The 24,014-nt window shown below is 37.0% G+C and overlaps 1 protein-coding gene across 1 annotated transcript; it reads left to right on the top strand.

Moving 5' to 3' along the window:
- The first annotated feature begins 5,082 nt into the window (after nt 1-5,082).
- Nucleotides 5,083-7,043, top strand: LOC122048627 (zinc finger MYM-type protein 1-like). The gene is made up of 2 exons (XM_042610173.1): nt 5,083-6,006; nt 6,498-7,043. Exons 1-2 carry the CDS (start codon nt 5,083-5,085, stop codon nt 7,041-7,043), a joined length of 1,470 nt encoding a protein of 489 aa, XP_042466107.1.
- Nucleotides 7,044-24,014: the final 16,971 nt, after the last annotated feature.

A 24,014-nucleotide genomic window follows, 5' to 3' on the forward strand; every position in this document is an offset into this window, starting at 1 on the left:
CCTCCCGCGTGCATAAAGCCGAGACCCCTTCTCTTCCTCCTCGCCGAGCGACGGCGCTGATCGCCAGCCACATCTCCCATGTGCCCTAGTTCTCCACCGCCGCCGCACCCTCTTTGTCGCCTGTCGACCCGAGCAGCACCGCCACACCTTCTGCCCTAACGTCGGCTGTCATCTCTCTGCCCTAGCGCCGGCCAGCCGAACTCCAGTTGTCCTCAACACTGATCACCACAGAGAGACCGCCGACGAGTGCTGGTCTTCCTATCCGAGGGTCATCTCTACTCGAGTTGGGCTTCAACCAGGAGCAAAGGTCTGTGCTCGTGCCCTAGTTTGCTCTTCACTGTGATTTTGTCTTGGTTGTTACCGTGCTCTAATTTTGCCATGTCCTCATTTTCTTTCACCAGAGGACAGGATTTCCTTCATCTTGGGTGTGGGACATTGTGATGTTGTTGATTAACATGATGCTAGATCTCTTCCTTTGTTTCGGCCAGAAGTTTCCAAACAGCTTGTACCGACCAAATAAGCTTGATTCCGGCTAGAAGAAGAGTATCAATTTGGGGGTAAGTAGTTGGTTTAGAGGATTTTACATTAGTAATTTAATCTAATGCTTAGTAGTGGATGTAATGATTTTATTAGGTTAATTGCTTTGGGAATCTACAGCTTCACCTGCTCCGGTTAGGTTTATTGGCAGCAACTTCGCCTAGAACTAACTACTGTGCTCCAATAGCGGATCTTCTCTGGCTGTGATTCAATACAGGAGGGCAAATTAGGTAAGTTTTAGAAGTGATTTCGATTCTATATTGGTTGTTGGATGGATTCATCACTGCTGGAGAAGGTGTCAAGTGTTGTGCCAGTGAGGTAACAGAATTTGTGGGATACAAGTTTGGGATTGTTGGTATTCAGCTTTGATTTCAATTGATGGGGAATGAGGATTTGCAAGGAGTGACTTGTTTTGGAATCTTTGTAGGTGTTGTTAGCCATTGCAGCTCTAGCTGTGCTGTTCGTGGACGATCCATGGCTTCGGCCAACCTTCCGATCTAAAGTCATCCTTTGATGGTGAGCTATCAGCAACCCACTTGAATTCGGGTAAGTTTTGAGGTTTATTCATGATGCTTAGTAGTTGATGGTAGTGAACTTGATTGGATAAGTGGATCATTAGTTTATGTGTTCTTGGAATTAAATTGATGTGAAGGAAAGAGTTGGATCAGATTAGAGGGATTAATAGTTGATATGTTGATCATAGATCCTTAGTTTTGTTGAATACCTTGTATTTGTAGGATTTGAGTTGGATGCGATCTCTTGGACTTGTTGAGGACGGTTGATACGACCTGCGTATGAAGGCGGGTACCTCTTGACTTATCTTTTTATGATATTGTCAATTTGATATGCATAGTATTTTATAGCTACAAGCAATGATCATGTTTGTCTTTGGTATGTCACTGTTTGATACCCATAGTATGTTCGGTTTGTTGCTGATCATGTATCCATGTTTATACCTCGCGATTATTTCCATGAGTATCTTAGTTCCTGGAGTAAGTGACATATCATGTTTTACTGAGGTTAGGACTAGGTTCTGGATTTTATTTCGGGCATGTGTATCTAGATTATCTGATACATAGGTTTTTTATACCATACCTGGCTGGTGTACCTATATTTGTATATCATATCTGATTTGTGTACCTAGACCCATTTTCTTTGATCTGTGCATATTGTTAGTACATATGTTATGGAGGGGGGTATGTTCAGGATCTAGGTTGTTATACCATAGAGGACCTGTATACCCTAAATTCGTGGATTTAACTTACTGATACTGTGGTACCCATATTATATATATATGGATTTTTTTTCTTCTATGCTGATCAGGATATTGTCATGCTTAGTGTCATGCATCATGATTGCATGCTGTGCGATAGTCGACTCCATTATTGTTGAGCACAACGCTAGTTACATGGATCTGCACACACCACCACTCATGGGTTAGTGGTCGATTCAGGCAGTGTGTGTTGCAGCAGGGACTTTGTTTAGTTCCGTTGGTCCGCTCATGGGTAGTGTGACACAACGTGTTAGCCGGCAGGGATTACTCCCCGTCATCGTGTACCGGGAGTTGAGAGCATTGCGCTCCCCCATTTATGATTTGGGGTAGGAGGATAGGTGTACTCCAACAGCATCCCGTCCACTCGGTCACTCATCAGGAGCAGTGACGACAGAGTGCACGGTTGTCACAACCCTACCCACTCGGTCTCGCCATTTGTGTGTGAGATGATTGACTGGCGTCAGGGGTGACCAGGACGCATCATTGACATCATATGCATTGATGCATTTATTTCTTGTGATTGTGTTTGCTGCATTTGGTTGGATGCATATGTTTTGACATGCATACAGGATTTAGGGCACTTTCGGTTTGACGACCCTTTTTGTCTGGATAGGAGTTCCTAGTGAGTACAGCTTCCTCAGTTACCTTTCAGTTTTGGATCTTTCCTATATATATTATTAGGAAGCTGTATTCCATGTTTATTGCTGTTAGATATATCTTACTAGGCATGTCTATTGGTATTCGCTGAGTCGTTGAACTCACCCCCGTGGACACTATCTTTTTCAGGTACCAAGTTGTTTATGGTGTCGCTTGGAGTATCCTGTCTGCTGGTCCCCACGTCGCCTCAGAAGATCTGTCTCCGCATTTTGTTTACTTTTATTTTGGTATAGGAACTTGTGTATTTAGCTTGTGTTCCGATTTTGTTTCTGGAGTGTATTTTTGTATTGGTTGATGGTTATGTAAGCCTAGCCGGCTAGCAGTCAGTGTCTTGGTTTGTATTTGGTTTCTGTTATTTTCCGTTGTGCTTTGGATTTTGTACAGCCGAGTGGGCTGCTACATATATAACTGCGTGGTTGTTTACTTATTTATTTGTTAGTATTCCGGCCGTGTTGGCCAAGGTATATGTGGCCCTGAGGGCTTTGTATAAATGCTTCAGATTGTCACCCGTACAGGGGAGGTGCTGCCGAAATTTCTTCGGACAGGGACTCCCCCGGGGCGTGACACTTACCTCTGACCCACCAGGTCTTTCCACTAGTTGTCAGGTCCGCTGACTCAACTGGACTTCGATCGATTGTCAGGTCCCGCGGACCCAACTGGACTTCCCGCTAGATATCAGGCCTCACAGACCTATCTGGACTTCCCACCAGCTATCAGGCCCGTAGACCTAGCTGGATTTCAGCATGGTGTCGGGTCCCTCAGACTAGTCAACTCCTGTACACTTGGTAGAGTAATTAGATAAACAACAAATCTAACTTTAACTTATTTGTCATACATTAAAACCAGATTATTAGTGAAACCTGCACTGACTTTTTGTCCAAGCTTCCGCTCGCTTGGCATATTTCGGCCATCCGGAATTAGGCTCACCCGAACCCATCTTCTAGCCTTCTCCAGCAATCTTCTGCTCTGGCTCTCGTCCCTCGAAAGCGCCGCTCACAACACCTTGTGCGCCACTGTACTCTTCCACAGCCAGGGGCGGATGTACCGGGGGGCGGCGTCAGCGGTCGCCCCCCCTTGCCTGCGGAGCAAAAAAAAAAAATTGGGGAGCAGGGGAGGTAAGAAACTTTGCACAAGCAGGCGGCAGGCCGCAGCAGCCGCCAGCCGGAGAAAAAACACGAGCGCCGGCCATCGAGCGATTAGCGAAGAAAACGAAGAGTCGAAACCGGTTCATTTTTTTTAATTGTGAACCACGTGGTCCACGTCCATGTTGACACGTTTCCATAATTCCATATATAAAGGTTTTTTTTTAATATTTTTATTTCTCTCCTCCGTTTTGTTAATTGTGAAGCATGTTGTCATGTTGACACGTTTCCTTAATTTATTTTTTATATTTTTGATGTTTTTATTTATCTCTCACAGAACCTTGTGATTTGCGATTTGCCCTTTGTTTTTTCTCTCCGCCGAGCGCCGACCAAAGCGGCAAAGTTGAAACTGAAAGCCCTGTGCCCAAAGCTTTTTTTCTCTCCGCCGAGTGTCGATCAAAGGAGGAACCTTTCCAGATCCATCTTCTTGCGGCTTTTTCTCTCTGCCGAGTGCCGACAAAAGAGGAACCCTTTCTGATCCATCTTCTTACTTGCACCAAAGTCCAAACGCCTTCAGCCTTCATTCAGGTAAGTAGATTTTATTTTATGTTATTAATAATTGTTTGATTGTTTCTTGATTACAATGTATGATACAATTAACAAGTTAAAATTTTGATTGTTTAAATGTTTAGTTGTTTTTTATATTTGATTATTGGATAATTAAAAATTTAGATTTTGTATATTTAATGGTTGGATAATTTGTAATTTAGTTTTTGTATAAACTCTAAATATGTAATTAGTTTTTTTATTAGTTGTTAGTTAATTGTAATTTGTGAATATTGATAATTTATGTTAAATTAATTTTATTTTTTAAAAGAATTGTGTCGAATGATATTAAATAATTTAATTGTGTTATTGTTAAATTGTTCACATCACTTTATATTGATAATTTTTCCCATACATTATAATTTGTAGAAAATGTTGAAATATTTTGTAAAGAGGCCTAGGAGTTCAATTGAATCGTCTAGTGTTCCGAATGAAGAATCTACTCCTGCACCACAACTACCACCACCTCCTCCTCCTCCGCAAATTTTATTTGAAAATATTGAAAATCTGAGTAGTGAAGTAGAAATTATTGTTGATCCTGGTTTACGAAAATTGATTGAAGAGTATTATGTTGGTGCTAGAGATCGTATTCGAAAAGAATATGTTGCTATGGGCCCTTGTCAACCTCGAGGCCATAATTTTCCAAGAAAAAAAATGAGTAAAGACAATAGATGTTTCAGAGAGATTTGGTTTAAAGACCGTGATTGGTTGGAGTATAGTGTTTCAAAGGATGCAGCCTTTTGTTTCTGGTGTTATCTTTTTAGACCTAGTAATATAGGGTTTGGAGGAGATGATGTGTTTACAAGATCTGGTTTCATAAATTGGAAAAAAGCAATTGAAAAATTCAATGAGCATGTAGGTGGAGTTGGTAGTGCGCACAATGAGGCAAGAATACAATTTGAAGGTTTCAAGAATCAAAGAGAAAGTATGGAGTATTCATTTTCATCAGGGAAACATGAGCTTGAAGTTGCTTATCGCAAACGCTTGACTTCCATTTTAAAAGTAATTCGATTTTTGTTATTACAAGGATTGCCTTTTCGGGGGCATGATGAGTCTTCGACATCATCCAATAGAGGAAATTTTTTAGAATTGCTCAAATGGTATAGCTCGGAGTGTCCAGAAGTTGCGGCAGTTGTTGGAATGAATGCACCTGGAAATAATCAAATGATTGCCCTAAAAATTCAGAAGCAATTGGTGAATGCTTGTGCAGTTGAGACCACAAATGCTATTCTAGATGATCTTGGAGATAGGTGGTTCACTTTACTACTTGATGAGGCTCGTGACTGTTCAGTGAAAGAGCAAATGGCAGTTGTTATTAGATATGTGAACAAATATGGAGAGGTGATTGAACGATTTATGGCTGTAGTTCATGTTACAACAACTACAGCTGCTTGTTTGAAGGAGGCAATCGACTCTTTATTTGCTAAGTATGGTTTGTCAGTGGCGAGATTGAGGGGTCAAGGATATGATGGTGCTTCAAATATGTCTGGAGAATTTAATGGATTAAAGTCACTGATAATGAAAGAAAATCCGTATGCATTGTATGTTCATTGTTTTGCTCATCAACTCCAACTAGTGGTTGTAGTTGTTGCTCAAGCAAATCAATATGTTTGTGATTTCATGTGGATTGTTGGTTCAATTGTGAATACATCTGCATCATCTTGCAAAAGGGCCGACAAACTTCGACAACTTGAGCATGACAGAAAAGTTAAACTTCTTGAAAGAGGAGAGATTAGTTCTGGTAGAGGACTAAACCAAGAAACTAGTCTAGCTAGACATGGAGATACACGATGGGGGTCTCATCATTCAACTTTATGTCGTATTGAACAAATGTGGCCATCTGTTATAGAGGTTCTTCAAAATTTGATTGATGATTGTGATCGTTCTTCTAAGGGTTTAAGTAGAACTTTGGTTGAAAGAATGGAGAGGTATGAATTTGTGTTTATTCTACTATTGATGAAACGTATATTGACAATCACAAATCATTTGTCAACCGTTCTACAAGAGAAAGATCAAAATATTGTGAATGCGATGAGTTTGATCAATAATGTGAAATGCAAATTGCAAAAGTTGAGAGATTCTGGATGGGATATTTTACTTGAGGATGTGAAGAAGTTTTGTAACACTCATTCCATTGAAATAATTAATATGACAGATAACATCAACAGCCGTAGTCGTTTGAAGAGAGATGGAAAAAATATTAATTTTTATCACTACTACCATGTTGAAATCTTTTGTGAGGTAATTTCATAATTCTTTTTTTGTTTACCGTCAATTAAATTCTTTTAAACAATAGCATATTTATTAATTTTTACTTTTGTTGTTTGATTTTTAAATTGTAGGTTATCGATATTATTCTACAGGAGATGGATAGCCGTTTCTCTGAAACAACTACAGATTTGTTGATTAATATATCATGCCTTGATCCTAGGAACTCGTTCTCTAGATTTGATGCACAGAAGTTAGTGCGTCTGGCTCATTTTTATGAGGATGATTTTTCTTGGAATGAGCGTATGTTGGTTGAACAAGAGCTTGAAACATATATTGATGACGTCAGATCAGATGAACGGTTTGAAGGCATTTCAGATTTGGGAGCTCTTGCAAAGAAAATGATTGAAACAATGAAGAACCGTGTGTTTCCTTTGGTTTATCGGATGATTGAGCTAGCCTTACTTCTTCCAGTTGCTACTGCAACCGTTGAAAGAGTGTTTTCGGCAATGAATATTGTCAAAACAGATTTGCGAAACAGGATTGGAGATGAATGGATGAATGATAGTTTAGTAGTCTATATCAAGAAAGATGTTTTTAATACTGTCGATAATGAGCTAATTTTACAGCGTTTTCAGAACATGGAGTCTCGAAGAATGCAATTGTCACGTATTCGTTAGTCGACTGCTTTAATATTTTAATATTATTGTATGAGTTTTTTTCATAATATTATACCTTTTTCTCCTGTATGCCAAGTTATTTAAATTGTTTTTTTTAATTACATAGAAGTTATTAACTGTTAAAAAAAATTCGCCATGCTCAGATCGCGGCCGCCCCTCCATGATTAAATTCCTAGATCCGCCACTGTCCACAGCACCTCGTCCCTCGGACGCACCGAGACTGTTGACTCCTTCCCGTGCCATCTTTCTCGTTAGCTGCCTCTCTCACTCAACTTCTTGTGCTCCTAAATTCCTGCACACTTAGACACAAGAATCAAAACACTATAAAACCCAACTTAACTTAGTTGATCACATCAAAACTACCACGGGGTACATACAATCTTCCTCTTTTTATGTAAACAATCCAAGTTAAGTTAGGGTAAACTAAAAAATAAATAATAGTAAAATAACACGTACATAATTTGCAATTAATATCATTTAATGCAAAATCAAAAAAAATGTACCCTCCCCTTAGACATAACATCTAATTCTCCCTATTTGATCATATTAAAAATAGGAAAAACCCTGGAAAATAACATTGATATAAACCTGAAGTACTCTCTAAGGGAAATTAAATTAACTAACATTTAGAAAAAAATGAAGTTCAAATTTTGAAAATGTGAATTTTTATGATTTATAAGACAGTTTGGAAAAAATAATTTTAAAATTATTTTTAATTGGTGAAAAATTCTAAAAAAAATTATAATAATTAAACAGACATATCCAAAACAGTGATAAAATTTTCACAAAAAGTGAAATTAATTTAAACAATAATAAATTCTTTTCTACAGACAGATATATCTTCATTAAAAATGGCTTAAAAATAATTTCTAAGCTTGAAAAATCTTGAAAATTTTTCTAAGAATGTAATAGAGCAAGTAATTTTACAGAAAAAGTAAAATTTCAAAAGCTGAACGTTCGAGAATTTTTAATATTAAAAATTAGTATTTTTTAAAAAAAAATTATAGAAAATATAATAACGGTTGTTAGAATATGTCATATATTTATAGGGGTATTTCTGTAATTATATAACATACATCTTTTCTATAAAACCCTAACTCGTGGTATCCAATATACGAGATTTTAGGTTTTACTTTGAACATGGTATCAGAGCCAAGTTTTTAATAAACCCTAATTTTCTTTCTCGTCAAGCGCCGTCTATATTTCTCTCTTGCACTTGCACGCCGAGCGGGGTCTTCCTTTCTCTCTCGCACACGCACACGACGTCTCTCTCGCGGGGCAGCAGTTCGTCTTCAGTTCTTCTTCCTCCGAGCTCTCCGAACACGACGAGGACATCTTCGACGTATCGTTCTGAACGGATGGCTGCTATCTCTGCTCCACCTCCGACGATTGCAGTGTCTGCATCGGCCTTTCCACCGCGCCCTCGCCTCTGCTATCTCTGCTCCTCCTCCGACGATCGCAGTGTCTGCATCGGCCTTTCCACCGCGCCCTCGCCTCTGCTATCTCTGCTCCTCCTCCGACGATCGCAGTGTCTGCATCGGCCTTTCCACCGCGCCCTCGCCTCACCTCCGTCGAGCAGGATGCCACGATCTGGACCCGATCTCTCTTGTGAGGTGGCTTGAAGACGACAACTAAGAACTTTTCTTACGGTTCTCTGCTGGAGGGGTGGTTCTGCTCCTGCTCCGGCGTGGTGGACTTCTTAGGGTTCTCTGCATCCCTTCTCAGAAATTCCTCTGTCGACATGGTTGCGAATGCGAGAGTTTATCAACAGAGGAGATATCAATAGCAGCTTCCAGTGAGTTGCAAGGGCAGAGGGTTCTTCTGGGCGGTGTTGGCAATCTATCCTCCGGCACTGTTCTTTCTAGCAGTTCGAAGCCTAATCAATGGCTACATCTGGCTCCCCAAAGTCAGATACCTCAATCTTTACTAACCATATCACTGCATCTCTCTCTTCCGAGCAGTTGGATGGTAAAAATTATATCTCATGGGCATCTCACATTGAGCTTTGGCTTGTTAGACAAGGTTATGAGACATCTCACTAAATCTGAAGAAGATGTTCAAGCCGTCGATCGTCCTCTATGGAAGAAGGTTGACGCTCAGTTGTGTTGTATTATCCGAGCCACCATCCATCCATCTCTTAGGAATGTCTTCCGTACTCACAAAACCTGCAAAGCTGTTTGGACATAGGCTCAACAACTCTTTACAAACACCTCTCGACGACTCTATCAAGTTTGTGAAGATCTCATGACCATCCGCAGTGCCCATCAAATTAAGGATTCAATGTCAACTTATCTGGGTTTAGTCTCTAGACTTCTTTGTGACTTCAATGAACTGCTCCCACCTGCGGCCAATCCTATTGAAGAGCTTGAAAATCGGAAGAAATTTTTTATGTCTCTGGCTTTATATGGTCTGCCTACAGATTATTCTTATTTCCGTGATCAGATCATGGGCAGCCCCACAGAAGCTACCATGGACAATACCTGGGCGACTCTTCTCCATGTCCCGGCCAAAGTCTTGACAATGTCTTCTTCTGTTCCTGTCGACTCGTCAGCTTTGGTCTCTCGACACAAAGGACCTCCACCTCATAAAGGTGTCAAAATACGTCCTTGGTGTGATCATTGCCACCAACTGGGACACACGATTGATAAGTGTTGGAGTCTACATGGTCTTCCTCCTCATGCTGCTCAGATCATTCAGAGTTCTGTTGCTTCTTCAGCTTCCACTTCACAGTTAACAGCTGATTCAACTCCAACACCTTCCTATACTGACTTTCTGAAATGGTTTAAGGGTCGTCAGACTTCTGGTTCCACTGCTACCAATGCACACGCTGGTACTTCCTTTGCTAGCATATCTCGTTCTTCGGGTCATTGGGTTCTTGATTCTGGGGCCACCGATCATATCACTGGTAATAAATCCCTATTTTCCTCGCTCACTACTTTTGGTAATTTACCAATGGTCACCATGGCCAATGGTTCCCAAACTCAATCCCAGGGTATTGGCATTGTTCATCCTTCTTCATCTCTTTCCATTCATAATGTTCTTTATGTTCCCGGCGCTCCCTTTAATTTAGTGTCGATAAGTAAACTTACTCGATCTCTTGATTGTATCATTTCTTTTACTAACACGTCTGTTTCCTTACAGGACCGGAGTATGGGGAGGATGATTGGCTTCGGATGTAAATCTCATGGCCTATATCGGCTTCAACAACCCTCTTTTGTTGGTTCGGTGGCAACATCTCCACTACTTATTCATGCTCAGTTGGAACATTCAGGTCTTAATAAGTTAAAACAGTTACATCCTAGTCTTTCTCACTTAGAGTCTTTATCTTGTGAGTCGTGTCAATTAGGTAAGCATGTTCGTAGTTCTTTTTCTCCTCGCATTGAGAGTCGGGCTATGTCTCCTTTTTCTTTGGTTCATTCTGATGTTTGGGGTTCGAGTCGTGTTTCTTCTACAATGGGGTCAAGGTATTTTGTTACTTTTATAAACGATTTTTCCCGTTGTACATGGTTATATCTGATGAAGGATCGTTCAAAATTGTTTTCTATTTTTGAATCCTTTTTCCTTGAAATAAAAACTCAATTTGGTACTTCCCTTCAAACTTTGCAAAGTGATAATGCACGTGAGTATTTATCTACTCAATTTTGTACCTTCTTGACATCTCATGGTGTGTTGCATCGCACGTCTTGCCCTCATACCCCTCAACAGAATGGGGTTGCAAAACGTAATAATCGTCATCTCCTTGAGACCACTCGGACTCTTCTTCTCCATTCTCATGTCCCTCATCAGTTTTGGGGTGATGTCGTACTTACTGCGTGTTATCTTATCAATCGCATGCCTTCATCCACTCTCCAGGGTAAGATACCTCATCAGGTACTTTATCCGCATCAGCTTCTTCATCCTCTACCACCTCGAGTCTTTGGTTCTATATATTTTACTCATGCTCTTGATCCCGACATTGACAAACTCTCTCCTCGGTCTCATAAGTGTGTCTTTCTTGGGTACCCACGGTCTCAGAAAGGGTACAAGTGTTATTCCCCTACTATTCATCGGTACTTCATCTTTGCTGATGTCACATTCTTTGACTCGGTTTCTTTTTTTTATCCTTCAGATTCACGGGCCGAGGTTTCTCCCTCTCCACCTGCACCAGTAACTATCTTTTGTCCTCCGGAGGCGCCTCTATCATCTTTAGCCTCGTCTCCTCCTTTGCAAGTTTATCAGCGTCGTCCTCGTTCTGTTTTGCCGGCGACCAACAATGACACTGCTGTGGGCACATCTTTGGAGCCAAGTCCTTCGTCGTTTCCTCCGGTCCCATCTCCTGACTCTGATGTTCCGATTGCACTTCGAAAGGGTATGCGTTCCACTCGTAATCCTTCTCCCCACTATGTTTTTTTTAGCTATCATCGTCTTTCTCCATCCTATTATTATTATCTGTCTTCCTTGTAGTCTGTTTCTCTTCCAAAGACTATAAGTGATGCCTTTGCCCATCTAGGATGGAAACAGGCTATGCTTGATGAAATGAGTGTCTTACAGAGTAGTGAGATTTGGAACCTCGTTCCTCTACCTCCTGGGAAGTCAGTGGTTGGTTGTCGATGGGTGTTTATGATGAAAGTTGGTGTAGACGGCACGGTTGATCGGCTTAAGGCTCGTCTCGTCGCTAAAGGCTATACTCAGGTATTTGGATTGGATTATGGAGACACCTTTTCCCCTGTTGCCAAGATGTCTTTCGTGCGTCTTTTCCTGTCTATTGTTGCAATTCGCCATTGACCCCTTCATTAATTGGACATCAAAAATGCAATCTTACATGGTGACCTGCTCGAGGAAGTCTACATGGAGCAACCTCTGTGTTTTGTTGCTCAAGGGGAGTCTTCTGGTCTTGTATGTCGCTTGCGGAAATCTTTATATTGTCTCAAGCAGTCACCCAGAGCTTGGTTCAGTAGATTTAGTACCGTAATTCAACAGTTTGGCATGACTCGAAGCGAGGCTGATCATTCTGTCTTTTATCGTCACTCATCTACTGGTTGCATCTATTTAGTGGTTTATGTTGATGATATTGTCATAACAGGTAATGATCATCTTAGGATTTCACAAGTAAAACATCTTTTCAAACATTTCCAAACAAAGGATCTCGGCAAACTCAAATATTTCCTAGGGATAGAAGTGGCACGGTCTAAAGATAGGATCATTATATCCCAAAGGAAGTATGCAATGGATATTCTGGAAGAAGTAGGAATGTTAAACTCAAAGACAGTCGACAATCTCATGGATCCTAATGTCAAGCTCCTGCCAAATCAGGGGGAGTCTCTTTCAGATCCTGAACGGTACAGGCAATTGGTAGGGAAACTAAACTATCTTACTGTCACTCGTCCGGATATCTCATTTGCAGTAAATGTAGCAAATCAGTTTCTTAGCTCTCCGTGCAAAGAACATTGGGATATTGTGACTCGCATTATTCGATATATCAGGGGTGCACCAGGATAGGGTCTTCTATATGAGGACAAAGGACATACTCAAGTTTTTTAGCTCCTGCCAAATATGAGTGATTTTGGTTCATCAATTTAGAATTCGGGCTCTTTTTTGGTTTAATGAGGATGGTGGAATAAGTTTTTGGCTAGTTATCTCATTTAGAGTTGTTGCTTTTATGTTGTTTATACAGTACATGTATAAATTTTATAAGGGTTTTTATTGAAGGATATAATGATCAATTCAATATATTTTTCCCTCTTGAAGTTATTATCGAAAAATGCTATAAAAAAATGTACAATGGTCTTTTATTCATTGTTGGTCATATTTGATGAGGAGGAGGAGATTTCTAATGATGAACTTTGTTCTATGAACTTTGTTCTATCTTCATTTGATTTTGGTTAATTAATGTAGAATTTTGTCTGATTTTTAGTTTGAAAAGCATAGTAGAATGAGTTTTTGGTTGATTATCCCTTTCAGAGTGACTGCTTTTCTATTGTTTATGCTAGTGTATGTATAAATTTTATGAGGATTTTAACTAAAGGATATAATAGTCAATTTAATATGTTTCCCCTTTATTATTATTAAAAAATGATTTAAAACAATGGTATAATTGTCTTTTATAAGATTTCTTACCTTTTGGTCAAGAGGAGTTAAATGTTATTTTTTAAATATAGAAGGTAAAATGCTACTAAATAGAAAATAAGGGGTTAAAGGTATTCTACCCAAAATAAAATGATCAAAGTATGAATAAATAAATTATAAAATTCAATCTTCTTTGAAAATCTTACCTGGAATCAATTCTTTTCCACGTCCAAGGCTAAGCCATAATTCGTTTAATAAAAAATATGGAACCCTCATATTAGTGGCTCCCAAGTTGTCCACCATTAGGAGGGAGATAAAAGTAGGAAAACCCAAGTGACAAGTGCATTGGTGAGGGTCTACATAGATGATAAAACCCTTTGTTGAGTTTTGACTCCTCAACCACTACAATTTTATCATAAGCACTTACTACTGAATCATACCCTGAAGGTATAATAATTCGTTCGATGCTCTATTTGGATAAGGTGAAGGAAATTTTATTAACATAACATGTGTTATTTTATTTGGGAGGAAAAAAAAGAGAATGTAGGTTAATTATATAAAGTTACAAAATACTCTCACTTTTTGAAATAAACCTATGTGTGGGAAAAAAAAGGTATGGCTCATTAAAACTATGGATGTAAGATTTTTTTCCTGTCAAAATCACCTTGTCAGGCAAACTAAAATTAGTATTTATGCGGTGAGGGCCGACCCCTTACGTCGTGGAGTGTAAGCGATCGGACGTTGGGTGGTGACGACACACGTTGCGTGAGGAGTGACGATGCAAAGACAATATACCTAAACAGACGAGTTAATTTGAGAATTAATATTTTTAAATAAAAATAAAATTGGATCAAAATATTTTGAGCTCCCATTCTCCTTCTTTACTATCCAAATCATGTGTAAGAAATTGTGCCGATTCATGAGCATGCAAAGATAAAGTTTACCTTTCTCTTCCCTCCCCTTCTTAACTCATTCTATGTCAAAATTCTCTTTCTCCTTATTTATCCTTTCCTCCCCTTCCCTCACCTCCTCCCAAATAGAAAGTAAATGTTATGAATTATGATTATTTGAAGTTTTAGCTTTTTAAGTTTATTCAATTGATTAATGAATTTACATTTGATTTTAAGAGTCTATTTATTTATTAATTATAAGAATTTTATTGATGAATATAAATTTATATATTTTATTTGAGAATATTATTCATGAATAATTTATAATCTTAATTTATGAATATTGACGAACACACGCTATCAAATCTATTTATTTAATTTAACGACTTATTTAAGTTTATTTATTTGATTGTTCTTATATATTGAATGAATATAATTAAGCTGGTACTAAATTGAATATTAAATTTACATGACATGATTTTCCTTCCATCGATAGGAATTGACGTGCCGCCAAGCCATGGCGCAACAGCAAGACACTCAAGCAGCTTTCCAAACCTCTATTGTTTGAATCTCGGCTACGACTAGGCTGAGTATTTGATTAAAGTTGAATTTTTTTGAGCTACCTAAATTGATCAAATTTTTAAACAAAAACCAAGTAAACTGAACTAAAAAATATCAATTAATTTGGTCAAAAATTGAATTAACCGAAGATTTTTAGGATTTACTAATTTAGGGAGATTTAGGGATGGATGAGATATGATTGTGATTCCTCCCCGCCTCTTCTTCCCCCTCAATCCGGTTCCAATAATTCTTCTTCTTTCTTGGGACTAGATTTGGAAGAGGTCGCAGATGAAGAGTAAGAGCTTGCGGATGAAGAGCTTACAAGGAGAGGAAGAGCTTGTGGTCGCCTTTTCTCTATTTTCTTAAGTCATCTCTTCTTTCTTCGTTCTACTACGAGTAGAGTAAGGACTCAACGATGCCCTTTCTTTGGACTGGATTCGGAAGTGGCCGCAGATGAAGAGGAAGAGCTTGTGATGAGAGGAAGAACTTGAGGTCACCTCTTCTTCCTCCTCTTTCTTCCGCCACCTCTTCTTTTTTTGTCTTGTTGTGAGGAAAGGAAGGGCTCATGCCGTGGATGAAGAGCTGTAACCATGGCTAGAGAGGTCAAGGCTGAGCCGCTTGCCGGCCATGGAGCCCATGGCTTCGGAGGTGAAGTTCGCGTGACTTCTGTCCCTCTGCTTCTCTCCCTCCAGCTTCTCCCTCCACTTCTCATGATTCGCTTCTCCCTCTCACTTTTCACGATCAATTTCTTGATTAAATAAGTTTATTCAGGTTAACAAAACTAGATATTTTAAAGTAGAAAATCATGACTACTTGAAATAACTAATTAAAAAAAAAATGAAATAACCGAACTAAAATTTTAAATTCTGTCAATTAATTCTGTTTATCTGAATTTTTACTCATCCCTAGTTATGATACAATGATGAACATTTTCTCTTACCCTCTCTTTGGATAGGGTGAGGCAAGGTTCATTAATGGAAACGGAAGGGAGGGGAAGGAAGGGAAAGTAATATATTTATCTTACCCTTGTTTAGAAGGGAGGAAAAGTTCATTTGAGAAGAAAGGGATGGAAATGAAGGTTAAATATACAAATTTACAAAAATATCCTCTTGTTTTTTTAATAAATCTGCATGGGAAAAAATAAATAAGGATAAAATTGGAATAATTTCTCCTTCCCCTTCCTTACACCCCAAATTGGGGTATAAGAAATTTCGCTGATTCCCGAGCATGCAAGGGGAAGCTTTACCCTTCTCTCCCCTTCCCCTTCGTGACTCACTCTCTCCCAAACAAGTGTAAAAATTCTTTTTACCGATGTTTACCCTTCCATCCCCTTTACTCACCTCCTCCCAAACAGAGGATAAGGGATGAAAAATCTAGTGGGATTAAACCATTCATCTCCAAAACTAATTGGATTGAAGGCTTAGATACCTATATTATCAAAATTCATATGATGTTGATTCAAAGGAAAAGATTTAAAGACACTTTTAATAAATTAGATTATTTCCCAAACAGCGCACCCCAAATTTGGGATTTCCTAAGAGGTGCATCCAGATTTGAGAATGCCCTAAAGTCGCATCTCTTTCCCAGTTTACCCCTCTATTAAAGTTGATTTTTTTTCTTCTTTTTTCTTTCCTCTCTTCTTTACTTCCTTTACATGTAACATTTTTCCTCTCTTCTCTTTCCATTTAAATTAAATTAAACTTTAATTTAAATTTTAATAGATAATCCTCTATTTTTTATTTTTAAATTTGAATAAAAAATATAAAAATATAAAAGAAGATTAATATAAAAATTATAAAAAATATTTTTGAATATCTAATTATAAAAGAATAAAAAAATAAAACTAATAATGAGAATTGATTTTATTAATAAATAATAATAATAATAAATGAAATAAAAATTGATGTTGTGTTGATTTTTAAAATTCAGCACGAGAGTGATGTTGGTGTTTAAAAAGTAGCACAACAACTTAGCACAGTAGCATCATTGTAGTGCTAATTTTTAAAAACCAATACTTTTTAAACACGAGTAGTACAGTGATGCTGGAGTTTAAAAACCAACACCACGATGATGATAGTGTTTAAAACTATCACCACAACTTTAAACCAGCATCACCAAAGTATTGATTTTTTAAAAAATAGCAAAGAATGACATATTTTAACTCCGGAACATTGCAAAAATTCAAAGGAGTTAGAATGAGTCCAATCAGAGTTCTTTATCTATCAATAAGTTTTAACTATAACTCATTTATAGACCTAAGGAATTTACACTTTTGAAAAGTTAATATGTAATGGCAGACCCATTGATGGAGCAAAGAGAGTAGTATACTGAAGGTATTTATGGTGTTCATGTTTGATTCTGACATCCTTATGATAAATTATGTGTATATGTCAATTGTCTTAAAGTCATAAACTTTGAAAACCTTCTGATAACTGATGTTATTGACTTTAAGCTGGTATTTTTGTCTAGATATAGACTCCGAGATACTTTAGAAACCTATAACAATTGAAATAAGTCCGATAAGAGATCTCTAGGTCTACAAATAAGTTTTGATTGAAATACATTGATCCCTCTGAAAATGCTTTAAACAATGTTTTTTAGATTCAAAACTGGATGTTACCGATTCTACCTAGTAACAAATATAGATCTATGAAAAAGCTTTAATTTGACGATAGAATGTCACATTCTGATACCTGAGTTAAAAGTTATGACATCCGAAAGCAGATAATTGACACATACACATAACTTATCGTGAGAATATCAAAACCAAGCATGGATGCCATGAATATTTTCACCGCACTACTCTCTTCCATTATATGCCAACTTTTCAGAAATTTAAATCTCCTATGTCTAGCAATGAGTTTCAGTCAAAACTCATTGACATACTTAGAGAACTCTAATCGGACTCATTCTAAGTTCTACAGGTTTCTGAAGTACCCCAAAGTCTATATGTATCAAGAGATATCAGTTTGAAGTCATTAATAGTAGCGATCATAAGGTTTTCAAAGTTATGACTTTAAGACAATTGATACATACACATATATAACTTATTGTATAGATATCAAAATCAGACAAGGACACCATAACTTTTCAAAAATTCAAATATCTTAAGTCCATCAATGAGTTTCAGTTAAAATCCATTGATTAACTTAGAAAATTTTGATTGAACTCATTCCAACTCTTTTGGATTTCTACGATGCTTTGGAATCCAAATATATCATTCTTTATTGTTTTTAAAAAATCAACACCACAACGATGTTAGATGTTTAAGTTGTACTAGTTTTTAAAAAACTAGCATTGCATTGGTGTTGGTCGTTATAAACTAACACCACTGTGATGTGGGTGTTTAAAAACCAACACAACTATGATTTTTTATTTCATTTATTAATAAAATTAATTTTTGTTATTAATTTTATTATATTATTTTATTCCTTTATAATTAGATATTAAAAATAGAAAAATATTAATCTTCTTTTATATTTTTTATTAAATTTTTAAAACCTAGAAATAAATAAAAATAAATAAATTTAAAGGATTATATATTAAAGTTTAATTTAATTTAAGAGGTCGGTAGTCGGGTAAAATAGAAAAAGAGAAGTGCAATTGGATATTTTCAAATCTCGGTCCTTCTGGATAATACCAAATTTTGGATGTGCCTTTGGAAAATTGTTGTAATACATTTATATAAAAAATATTTGATTATATTTGGTATAAAATCTATACATTATTCCATGTAAAACCTGTAAATTGTGCTAAAAGAATTAAATAAGATTCTAATTTATCTAATAAAATTGTTTAATTTACCTTTTTTTAAAAAAAATTATCCCGATAATTTTTTTTAATTATTATTAAATTATTTAATACAAATTTTAATTGACTTTTTAAAAAACTTATACTAATAAAATTCTAATTATCTTTAAAATAAATAGTAATTCTCAATTATTCAGTTCTTCTGGAAAAGTTCATTTTACAAAACAAATTTTTAATGGAAATTTTATCAGCTTTTTTATTGGGTTATGATAAATACATTTTTATTTTTTAAAAATAAAACATTATCTTAGATTTTCGTGATTAAAAAAACAGATTCGATTTTTTAAAATTGAATTAAATACTGGACACTCGTTAAGGAATAACATTAGTTGAGAAGATAATAAAGAATATATATACACAAATGCTACCCTGTGGTAGTGTGGTATGCTTTCCTGTAGTTTGGTGCGTCAGACGTGACCTGGAGGATGACGTGGAACGCGTGAGAGAGAGTAAACGTCGCGGCTCGTCCCTCTCTCAAAAAACCCTAGTTTCGAACAACAATGCCTTCTCGTCGCCGCACCTCCCTGTCTCGCCTACGAACGCCTTTGCCGTGAGAAGATTTCTGTCGCCCCGAGCTTTCTCAGCCCATAGCACCTCCCTCTCTCGCCTGCGAACGCTGCGTCAGGTCTCCCTCACTCGCCGCGCCTTCCTCGTCGTCACCTACCTCTCAACCGACGAGAGCCCTAGCTTCTTTCTCCCCACGCTTGGGTTCCTCGCCGCCACGAAGCCTCACAGGCAACCTTCCATTCCTGATCAATTGTCGGTGGAAATGATGTACTTTGCAATTTGGATCTTTACATGACTAACTTCTTCCGATCTTCAATCAAGATCTTTGCAAGACTGTTATCATTAATTTTTCAAAATTTATTACTCACTACTCTTGTTGAAGTTTTCCTTAACTTATTTTTTTTACTTATTTTTTATTTTGTGTGGGCCTGATATCATCTACCTTAAGGTGTATTGAGCAACATCTTAGGATTGTTTCCAAATTACATTACTATACAAAAGGAGAAATTTGTTATAAGACTTCTCATTTTTATAAAATAGAATATCTCAACATCTTAAGATTATTTCCAGATCCAATGCTAGCTACATGCTTAGAATCCATAGAAGAGTAGGGTTCAATCTCCATAAACCTATGGAACAATGATCTCCTCAGTCCATTCCTTCTCCTCCCTATTTCTGATCTCAACCAACGTGGAAAGTCATTCATCGAACCTGTAATTATGATGACAGTCTTCTCACAAACTAGATTTGCAAGAGCCACAATCACTTCAGGCTCCATCGAAGATTATGCATCCACCAAGAAAACTAGATTTGCAAGAGCCACCGAGGACCTGATATCTCGGCCCTCTTTGAGTTTCATATTCACAATGGCATCATTTTGTGCTCATCAATGAAACTTAATGATATTCGCAATGAGTTTCGTATCAGACCCTCTTTGGGTTTCGTATTCACAATGGGTTTCTGTTTCCAATCGATATTGAATTAACAACAACAATGACACAACCAAGTCTTTCCAATCAAAAAATCCTGACCGATGTATTTAGTTTTTGTGGATTTTATTTGTTATTCTGCTTTATAAAAATGTTACCGGTTAATGTCTCTGTCAAGTTAATTGGAATAGTTGTTGTTTATTTATCTACTTATATGTTGTTGTTAAAGTATAGTGAATGACTTGATTAGTAATGAAAATTTGATTATTAGGTTGCTATTTTATGGCATCATCAAGTTATAACAGCATCGACAATACGAGATTTTAACCAGTAACATGCAGGGATTGCGAACAAAGAATAGTTGTGTGTGTTTCTAGATCAACCAAGAATCCTAGAAGACATTATTACAGTTGTAGGTAACATGACTGGCAAAAGTGGGTGACAACTGATACTAGTTCATCTGGCAATATTAAAAGTGAACACAATGCCTCTCATGGAAATAATCCGGGAATAATCCATGTACCAAAATTCATTTGGATATCAGTGATGGTGAACTTGATTCTCTTAGCCGTAATTCTGATTGTGTTGTTAGTTCATCTTGTTAGTTAGTGTTAAGTAATGTTGGTGTTGAAATATAACTTGCTAAATGTTTGTAATTCTGGACGCAAAATTGGTTTGTTAGTTGGTGTTGGAAATGTTAAACACTGTTGAATAGTATTGGTGTTGTAATTGTAGTATGATAATGATGTTGCTTGTGTTAAAGACAAAATTTATCTAAGTTGAAGTTGAAACATCTTAATTGTTGTTATGCTATTTACTAAAATTCTTATTTGAAGTCAATTATCATGGAGTTGGCTAATTTTATTTTGGTATTGAAAAACATCTTGAAATGAAAGTGTTGGTGTTTAAGTGAATCATGAACGAACACGAGTTCATGAGCCTATAAATGAACACATTCACAAGCCCTTTAAATGAGTCGAGCTCGAACCCAAGCTTGCTAGCCTATAAATGAACATGTTCACGTGCCCTTTTAAACAAGCCGAGCCCGAGCTCACGAGCCTATAAACAAAGACGTTCAAGAGCCCTTTAAACGAGCCGAGCTCAAACCCAAGCTCGCTAGCCTATAAACGAACATATTCGTGAGCCCTTTAAATGAGACAAGCTCAAACACGAGCTTGCAAGCCTATAAATGAACACATTCACAAGCCCTTTAAACGAGACGAAGTTGAACACGAGCTCGCAAGCTTATAAACAAATACATTGGCGAGGCCTTTAAACGAGCTGAGCTCGAACCCGAGCTTGCACATGGTTCTTTGGGCATGATATCTTATGATATCAGGCCCAGGCCCACCACGAGGCCTTTAATCGAGTCCGAATAATAAGCCAATAAACGAACATGTTTATGAGCCCTTTAAACGACCCGAGGACCTCAACGGTACTATCCATTACTGATTTAAAGATCCTTAAAGGCGATCGAACGTTACGAAACATCTCAACCTTTTTGTGGGTCTGATATGCTAGAATATCAGGCCCACGTTGGGTCTGATATGCTAACATATCAAGTCCAACGTTGGGTCTGATATTCTAGCATTTCACGCCCAACATTGGGCTGATAGGTTAGGACCTTGGCTGCTTTGTTCAACCGATCACTTCCAAGTTTTTGCTCCCCAAATCTAAAACTTGACATCATCTCTCCCTTCTATAAACTATAAACTCACTACATATTATGAAACAGTATAGAAATTCTAGTAAGCTTGGTCCAACAATAGGTTTTAAGGCTACGACGTGTGATTGAAAATTGCTAATAGTAGTGTAATATAGCTTTAACTTCTAAGTTGTCACTTAAAAATAAAATGGTGGTGCTTGGTGTTGTTGTAAATTTAATGATGTTCATTTAAAGAAATTCAATAGGTTGACATGTTTCGTGTCAACTGGCACGGAGCAAGAGCTTCATTTGTATTGGTTAAAACTAAGTTTCAACACCATATATAGTTTCTACATGCTCAAACCTTCATAGGGAAGGTGATTTTAGAGAAATCTAAGTACGTAGGGTCATCGTGGGTTTTGACCAAAACTCACTAATTGATCTACACATCTCTGATTGTGGTCATTTCAAGTCGTGTGAGTTTCTAATATTCCAAGGATTTCAACGGTGCTATCCATTGCTAATTTAAAGATCCCTAAAGGTGATCGAACTTTACGAAATATCTCAGCCTTCTTGTGGGCCTGATATTCTAGCATATCAGGCCCAACGTTGGGCTGATATGCTAGAAGGCCACCTCCATATCAGGCCTCCACCTTCTTCAATTACTCATAACTCATGCAATCTAAAAATTGACTAGCCTCCACCTTCCTCAAACAATCTGAATTTTTTTTTTTGACAAGCTAAATTTTTTTTTACAATCGATCTGTGTACTTGTTGCCGAGAAGAGCTTGGATATGGACCCCAAGCTTATCTACATAGGCCCCCATGTAGGTAAAGCCTGATATGGAACCAGACAATTTCTCCAACACTTTAGATACAAATAAAATCACTTATAACTCATGCAATCATAAAAGAACATGCTCCGCCACCTTTCAACACAAACTCACAATTCTACAAAAGACATCACCATATAGAAAAACCAAACAGAATGCTCATTCCACATCAATACATCCAATCTTTGGCTATTTCTAGTTGCTCTATTTTCCAGTCCCAGTAAACTAAAAATAAGATATCAGACCAGTCTTTGGCATCATAACACAATTCTTTGATTACAATATAATCAAATAAAAAAAAGTTTTTGATGACTAATTCTCATTGACTGAAAGCTTCTCTGGCACTGGAGTAAAGAGAAGAGACCAAATCAAAACCAAAGTCAAGGTAAATCTTCTTTAACACTGGATTCACTGAAAGAAACACACAACAGGTTAGCCAAATGACAGTATGCATTTGCAATAATATGAATTCTGGAAAAAAAAAATAGCAAATTCTAAAAAAAAAGAAGAAGAAACATCAAAGCAATTCTAGTGTAGATAAAGGGAGAGGGTTGACAAAACTATTGAAGTTATTGAAAATATTAATAAAATGCTTATCCAATTATATATAACGAGCAGTCAAGGAATTAAACATACAATTATCCAGTTTAAATGATAACACATCTAATGAGAAACACCTCAATACAAGAAATCCACTAAACCAATAAAACATACAAATAAAGAAAATAAATGAATACTAACCATAGATAATTACAACATTCTAACGCATGTTGTTAGAACCTGCAATAATAAAGATAATTTATTTATTTCATGTACTCAATAAACAATAAATCATTACAATTTAACAAATTAAAACTTTGATTATAATAGCTATAGATCCCAAATCAGGTTCATATGTATCGTCAAGACTGATATGATTATTATCTTCAATTGATCTGATAATTGACATATTGTCATATATAATATATAACAAAATAAATATGTTTGCAAGAAAAAATATAATAAAAATATAAAATAAAATCGACACATACCCTTGTTGTAAATTGAGATAATTACGCTTATCATGTGACACTCCTCGATGTCAACATCCACGACAAACCATTGAATTTGAGGTTGATTTCTCCTTTGCTGATTTTAATCTCTTTCCACATCCCTTAGTTCTTGCTGTAAAAGGACCAATAATACCAAGGCCCTCCTCAATGGATTTTTTTTACTTCTATCATTGCATATTGTACTAATGGACATCTCTTTCATTTTTGTTATAGATACAATCAAATTGTTCATCCAAGAATGTTGTCCTCTCATTACTCATAGATGCATCATCAACTAATACTGAACCTTTATACGATAACCTCGAGTTCCTCGACATCAAATACGTTTTTGAATTTGGATCATAAATGACATCACTATAAGAAAAACGCTCATACACAGCGGTTTTCCACTGGTGTCAATGACAAAATCGACCAATGTCTATGAAGGCACTGTAAAAGGTCTGACATTTTAGACATCAGTTTGTAATTAGTGTAGTATCACTTAACAACACTGATTTTGAAATCGATCATTAACTGATGTAGTATCACTTAACGACACCATTTTCAGCAACAGTATAAGACCGATGTAATATCTGTTAATAACATCAATTTTGGCAACGGTCTTCGACCGATGTAATATCACTTAATGATAACGTGTCAAAACTGATGTCATTTAAGCTAAAACTGCTGTAATAATACTTTTTTTCTTGCTATTTGTAA

This window comes from Zingiber officinale, chromosome 2B, assembly GCF_018446385.1.
Source record: "Zingiber officinale cultivar Zhangliang chromosome 2B, Zo_v1.1, whole genome shotgun sequence".
In the NCBI taxonomy this organism is placed as follows: Eukaryota; Viridiplantae; Streptophyta; class Magnoliopsida; order Zingiberales; family Zingiberaceae; genus Zingiber; species Zingiber officinale.

Excerpts from the sequence above, each read along its gene's own strand:
- LOC122048627 (XM_042610173.1), top strand. The coding sequence starts at position 5,083 with ATGGAGTATTCATTTTCATCAGGGAAACATGAGCTTGAAGTTGCTTAT. Across the intron at positions 6,007-6,497 it reads TGTGGCCATCTGTTATAGAG|GTTATCGATATTATTCTACA; the intron begins GTTCTTCAAAAT and ends TTTAAATTGTAG.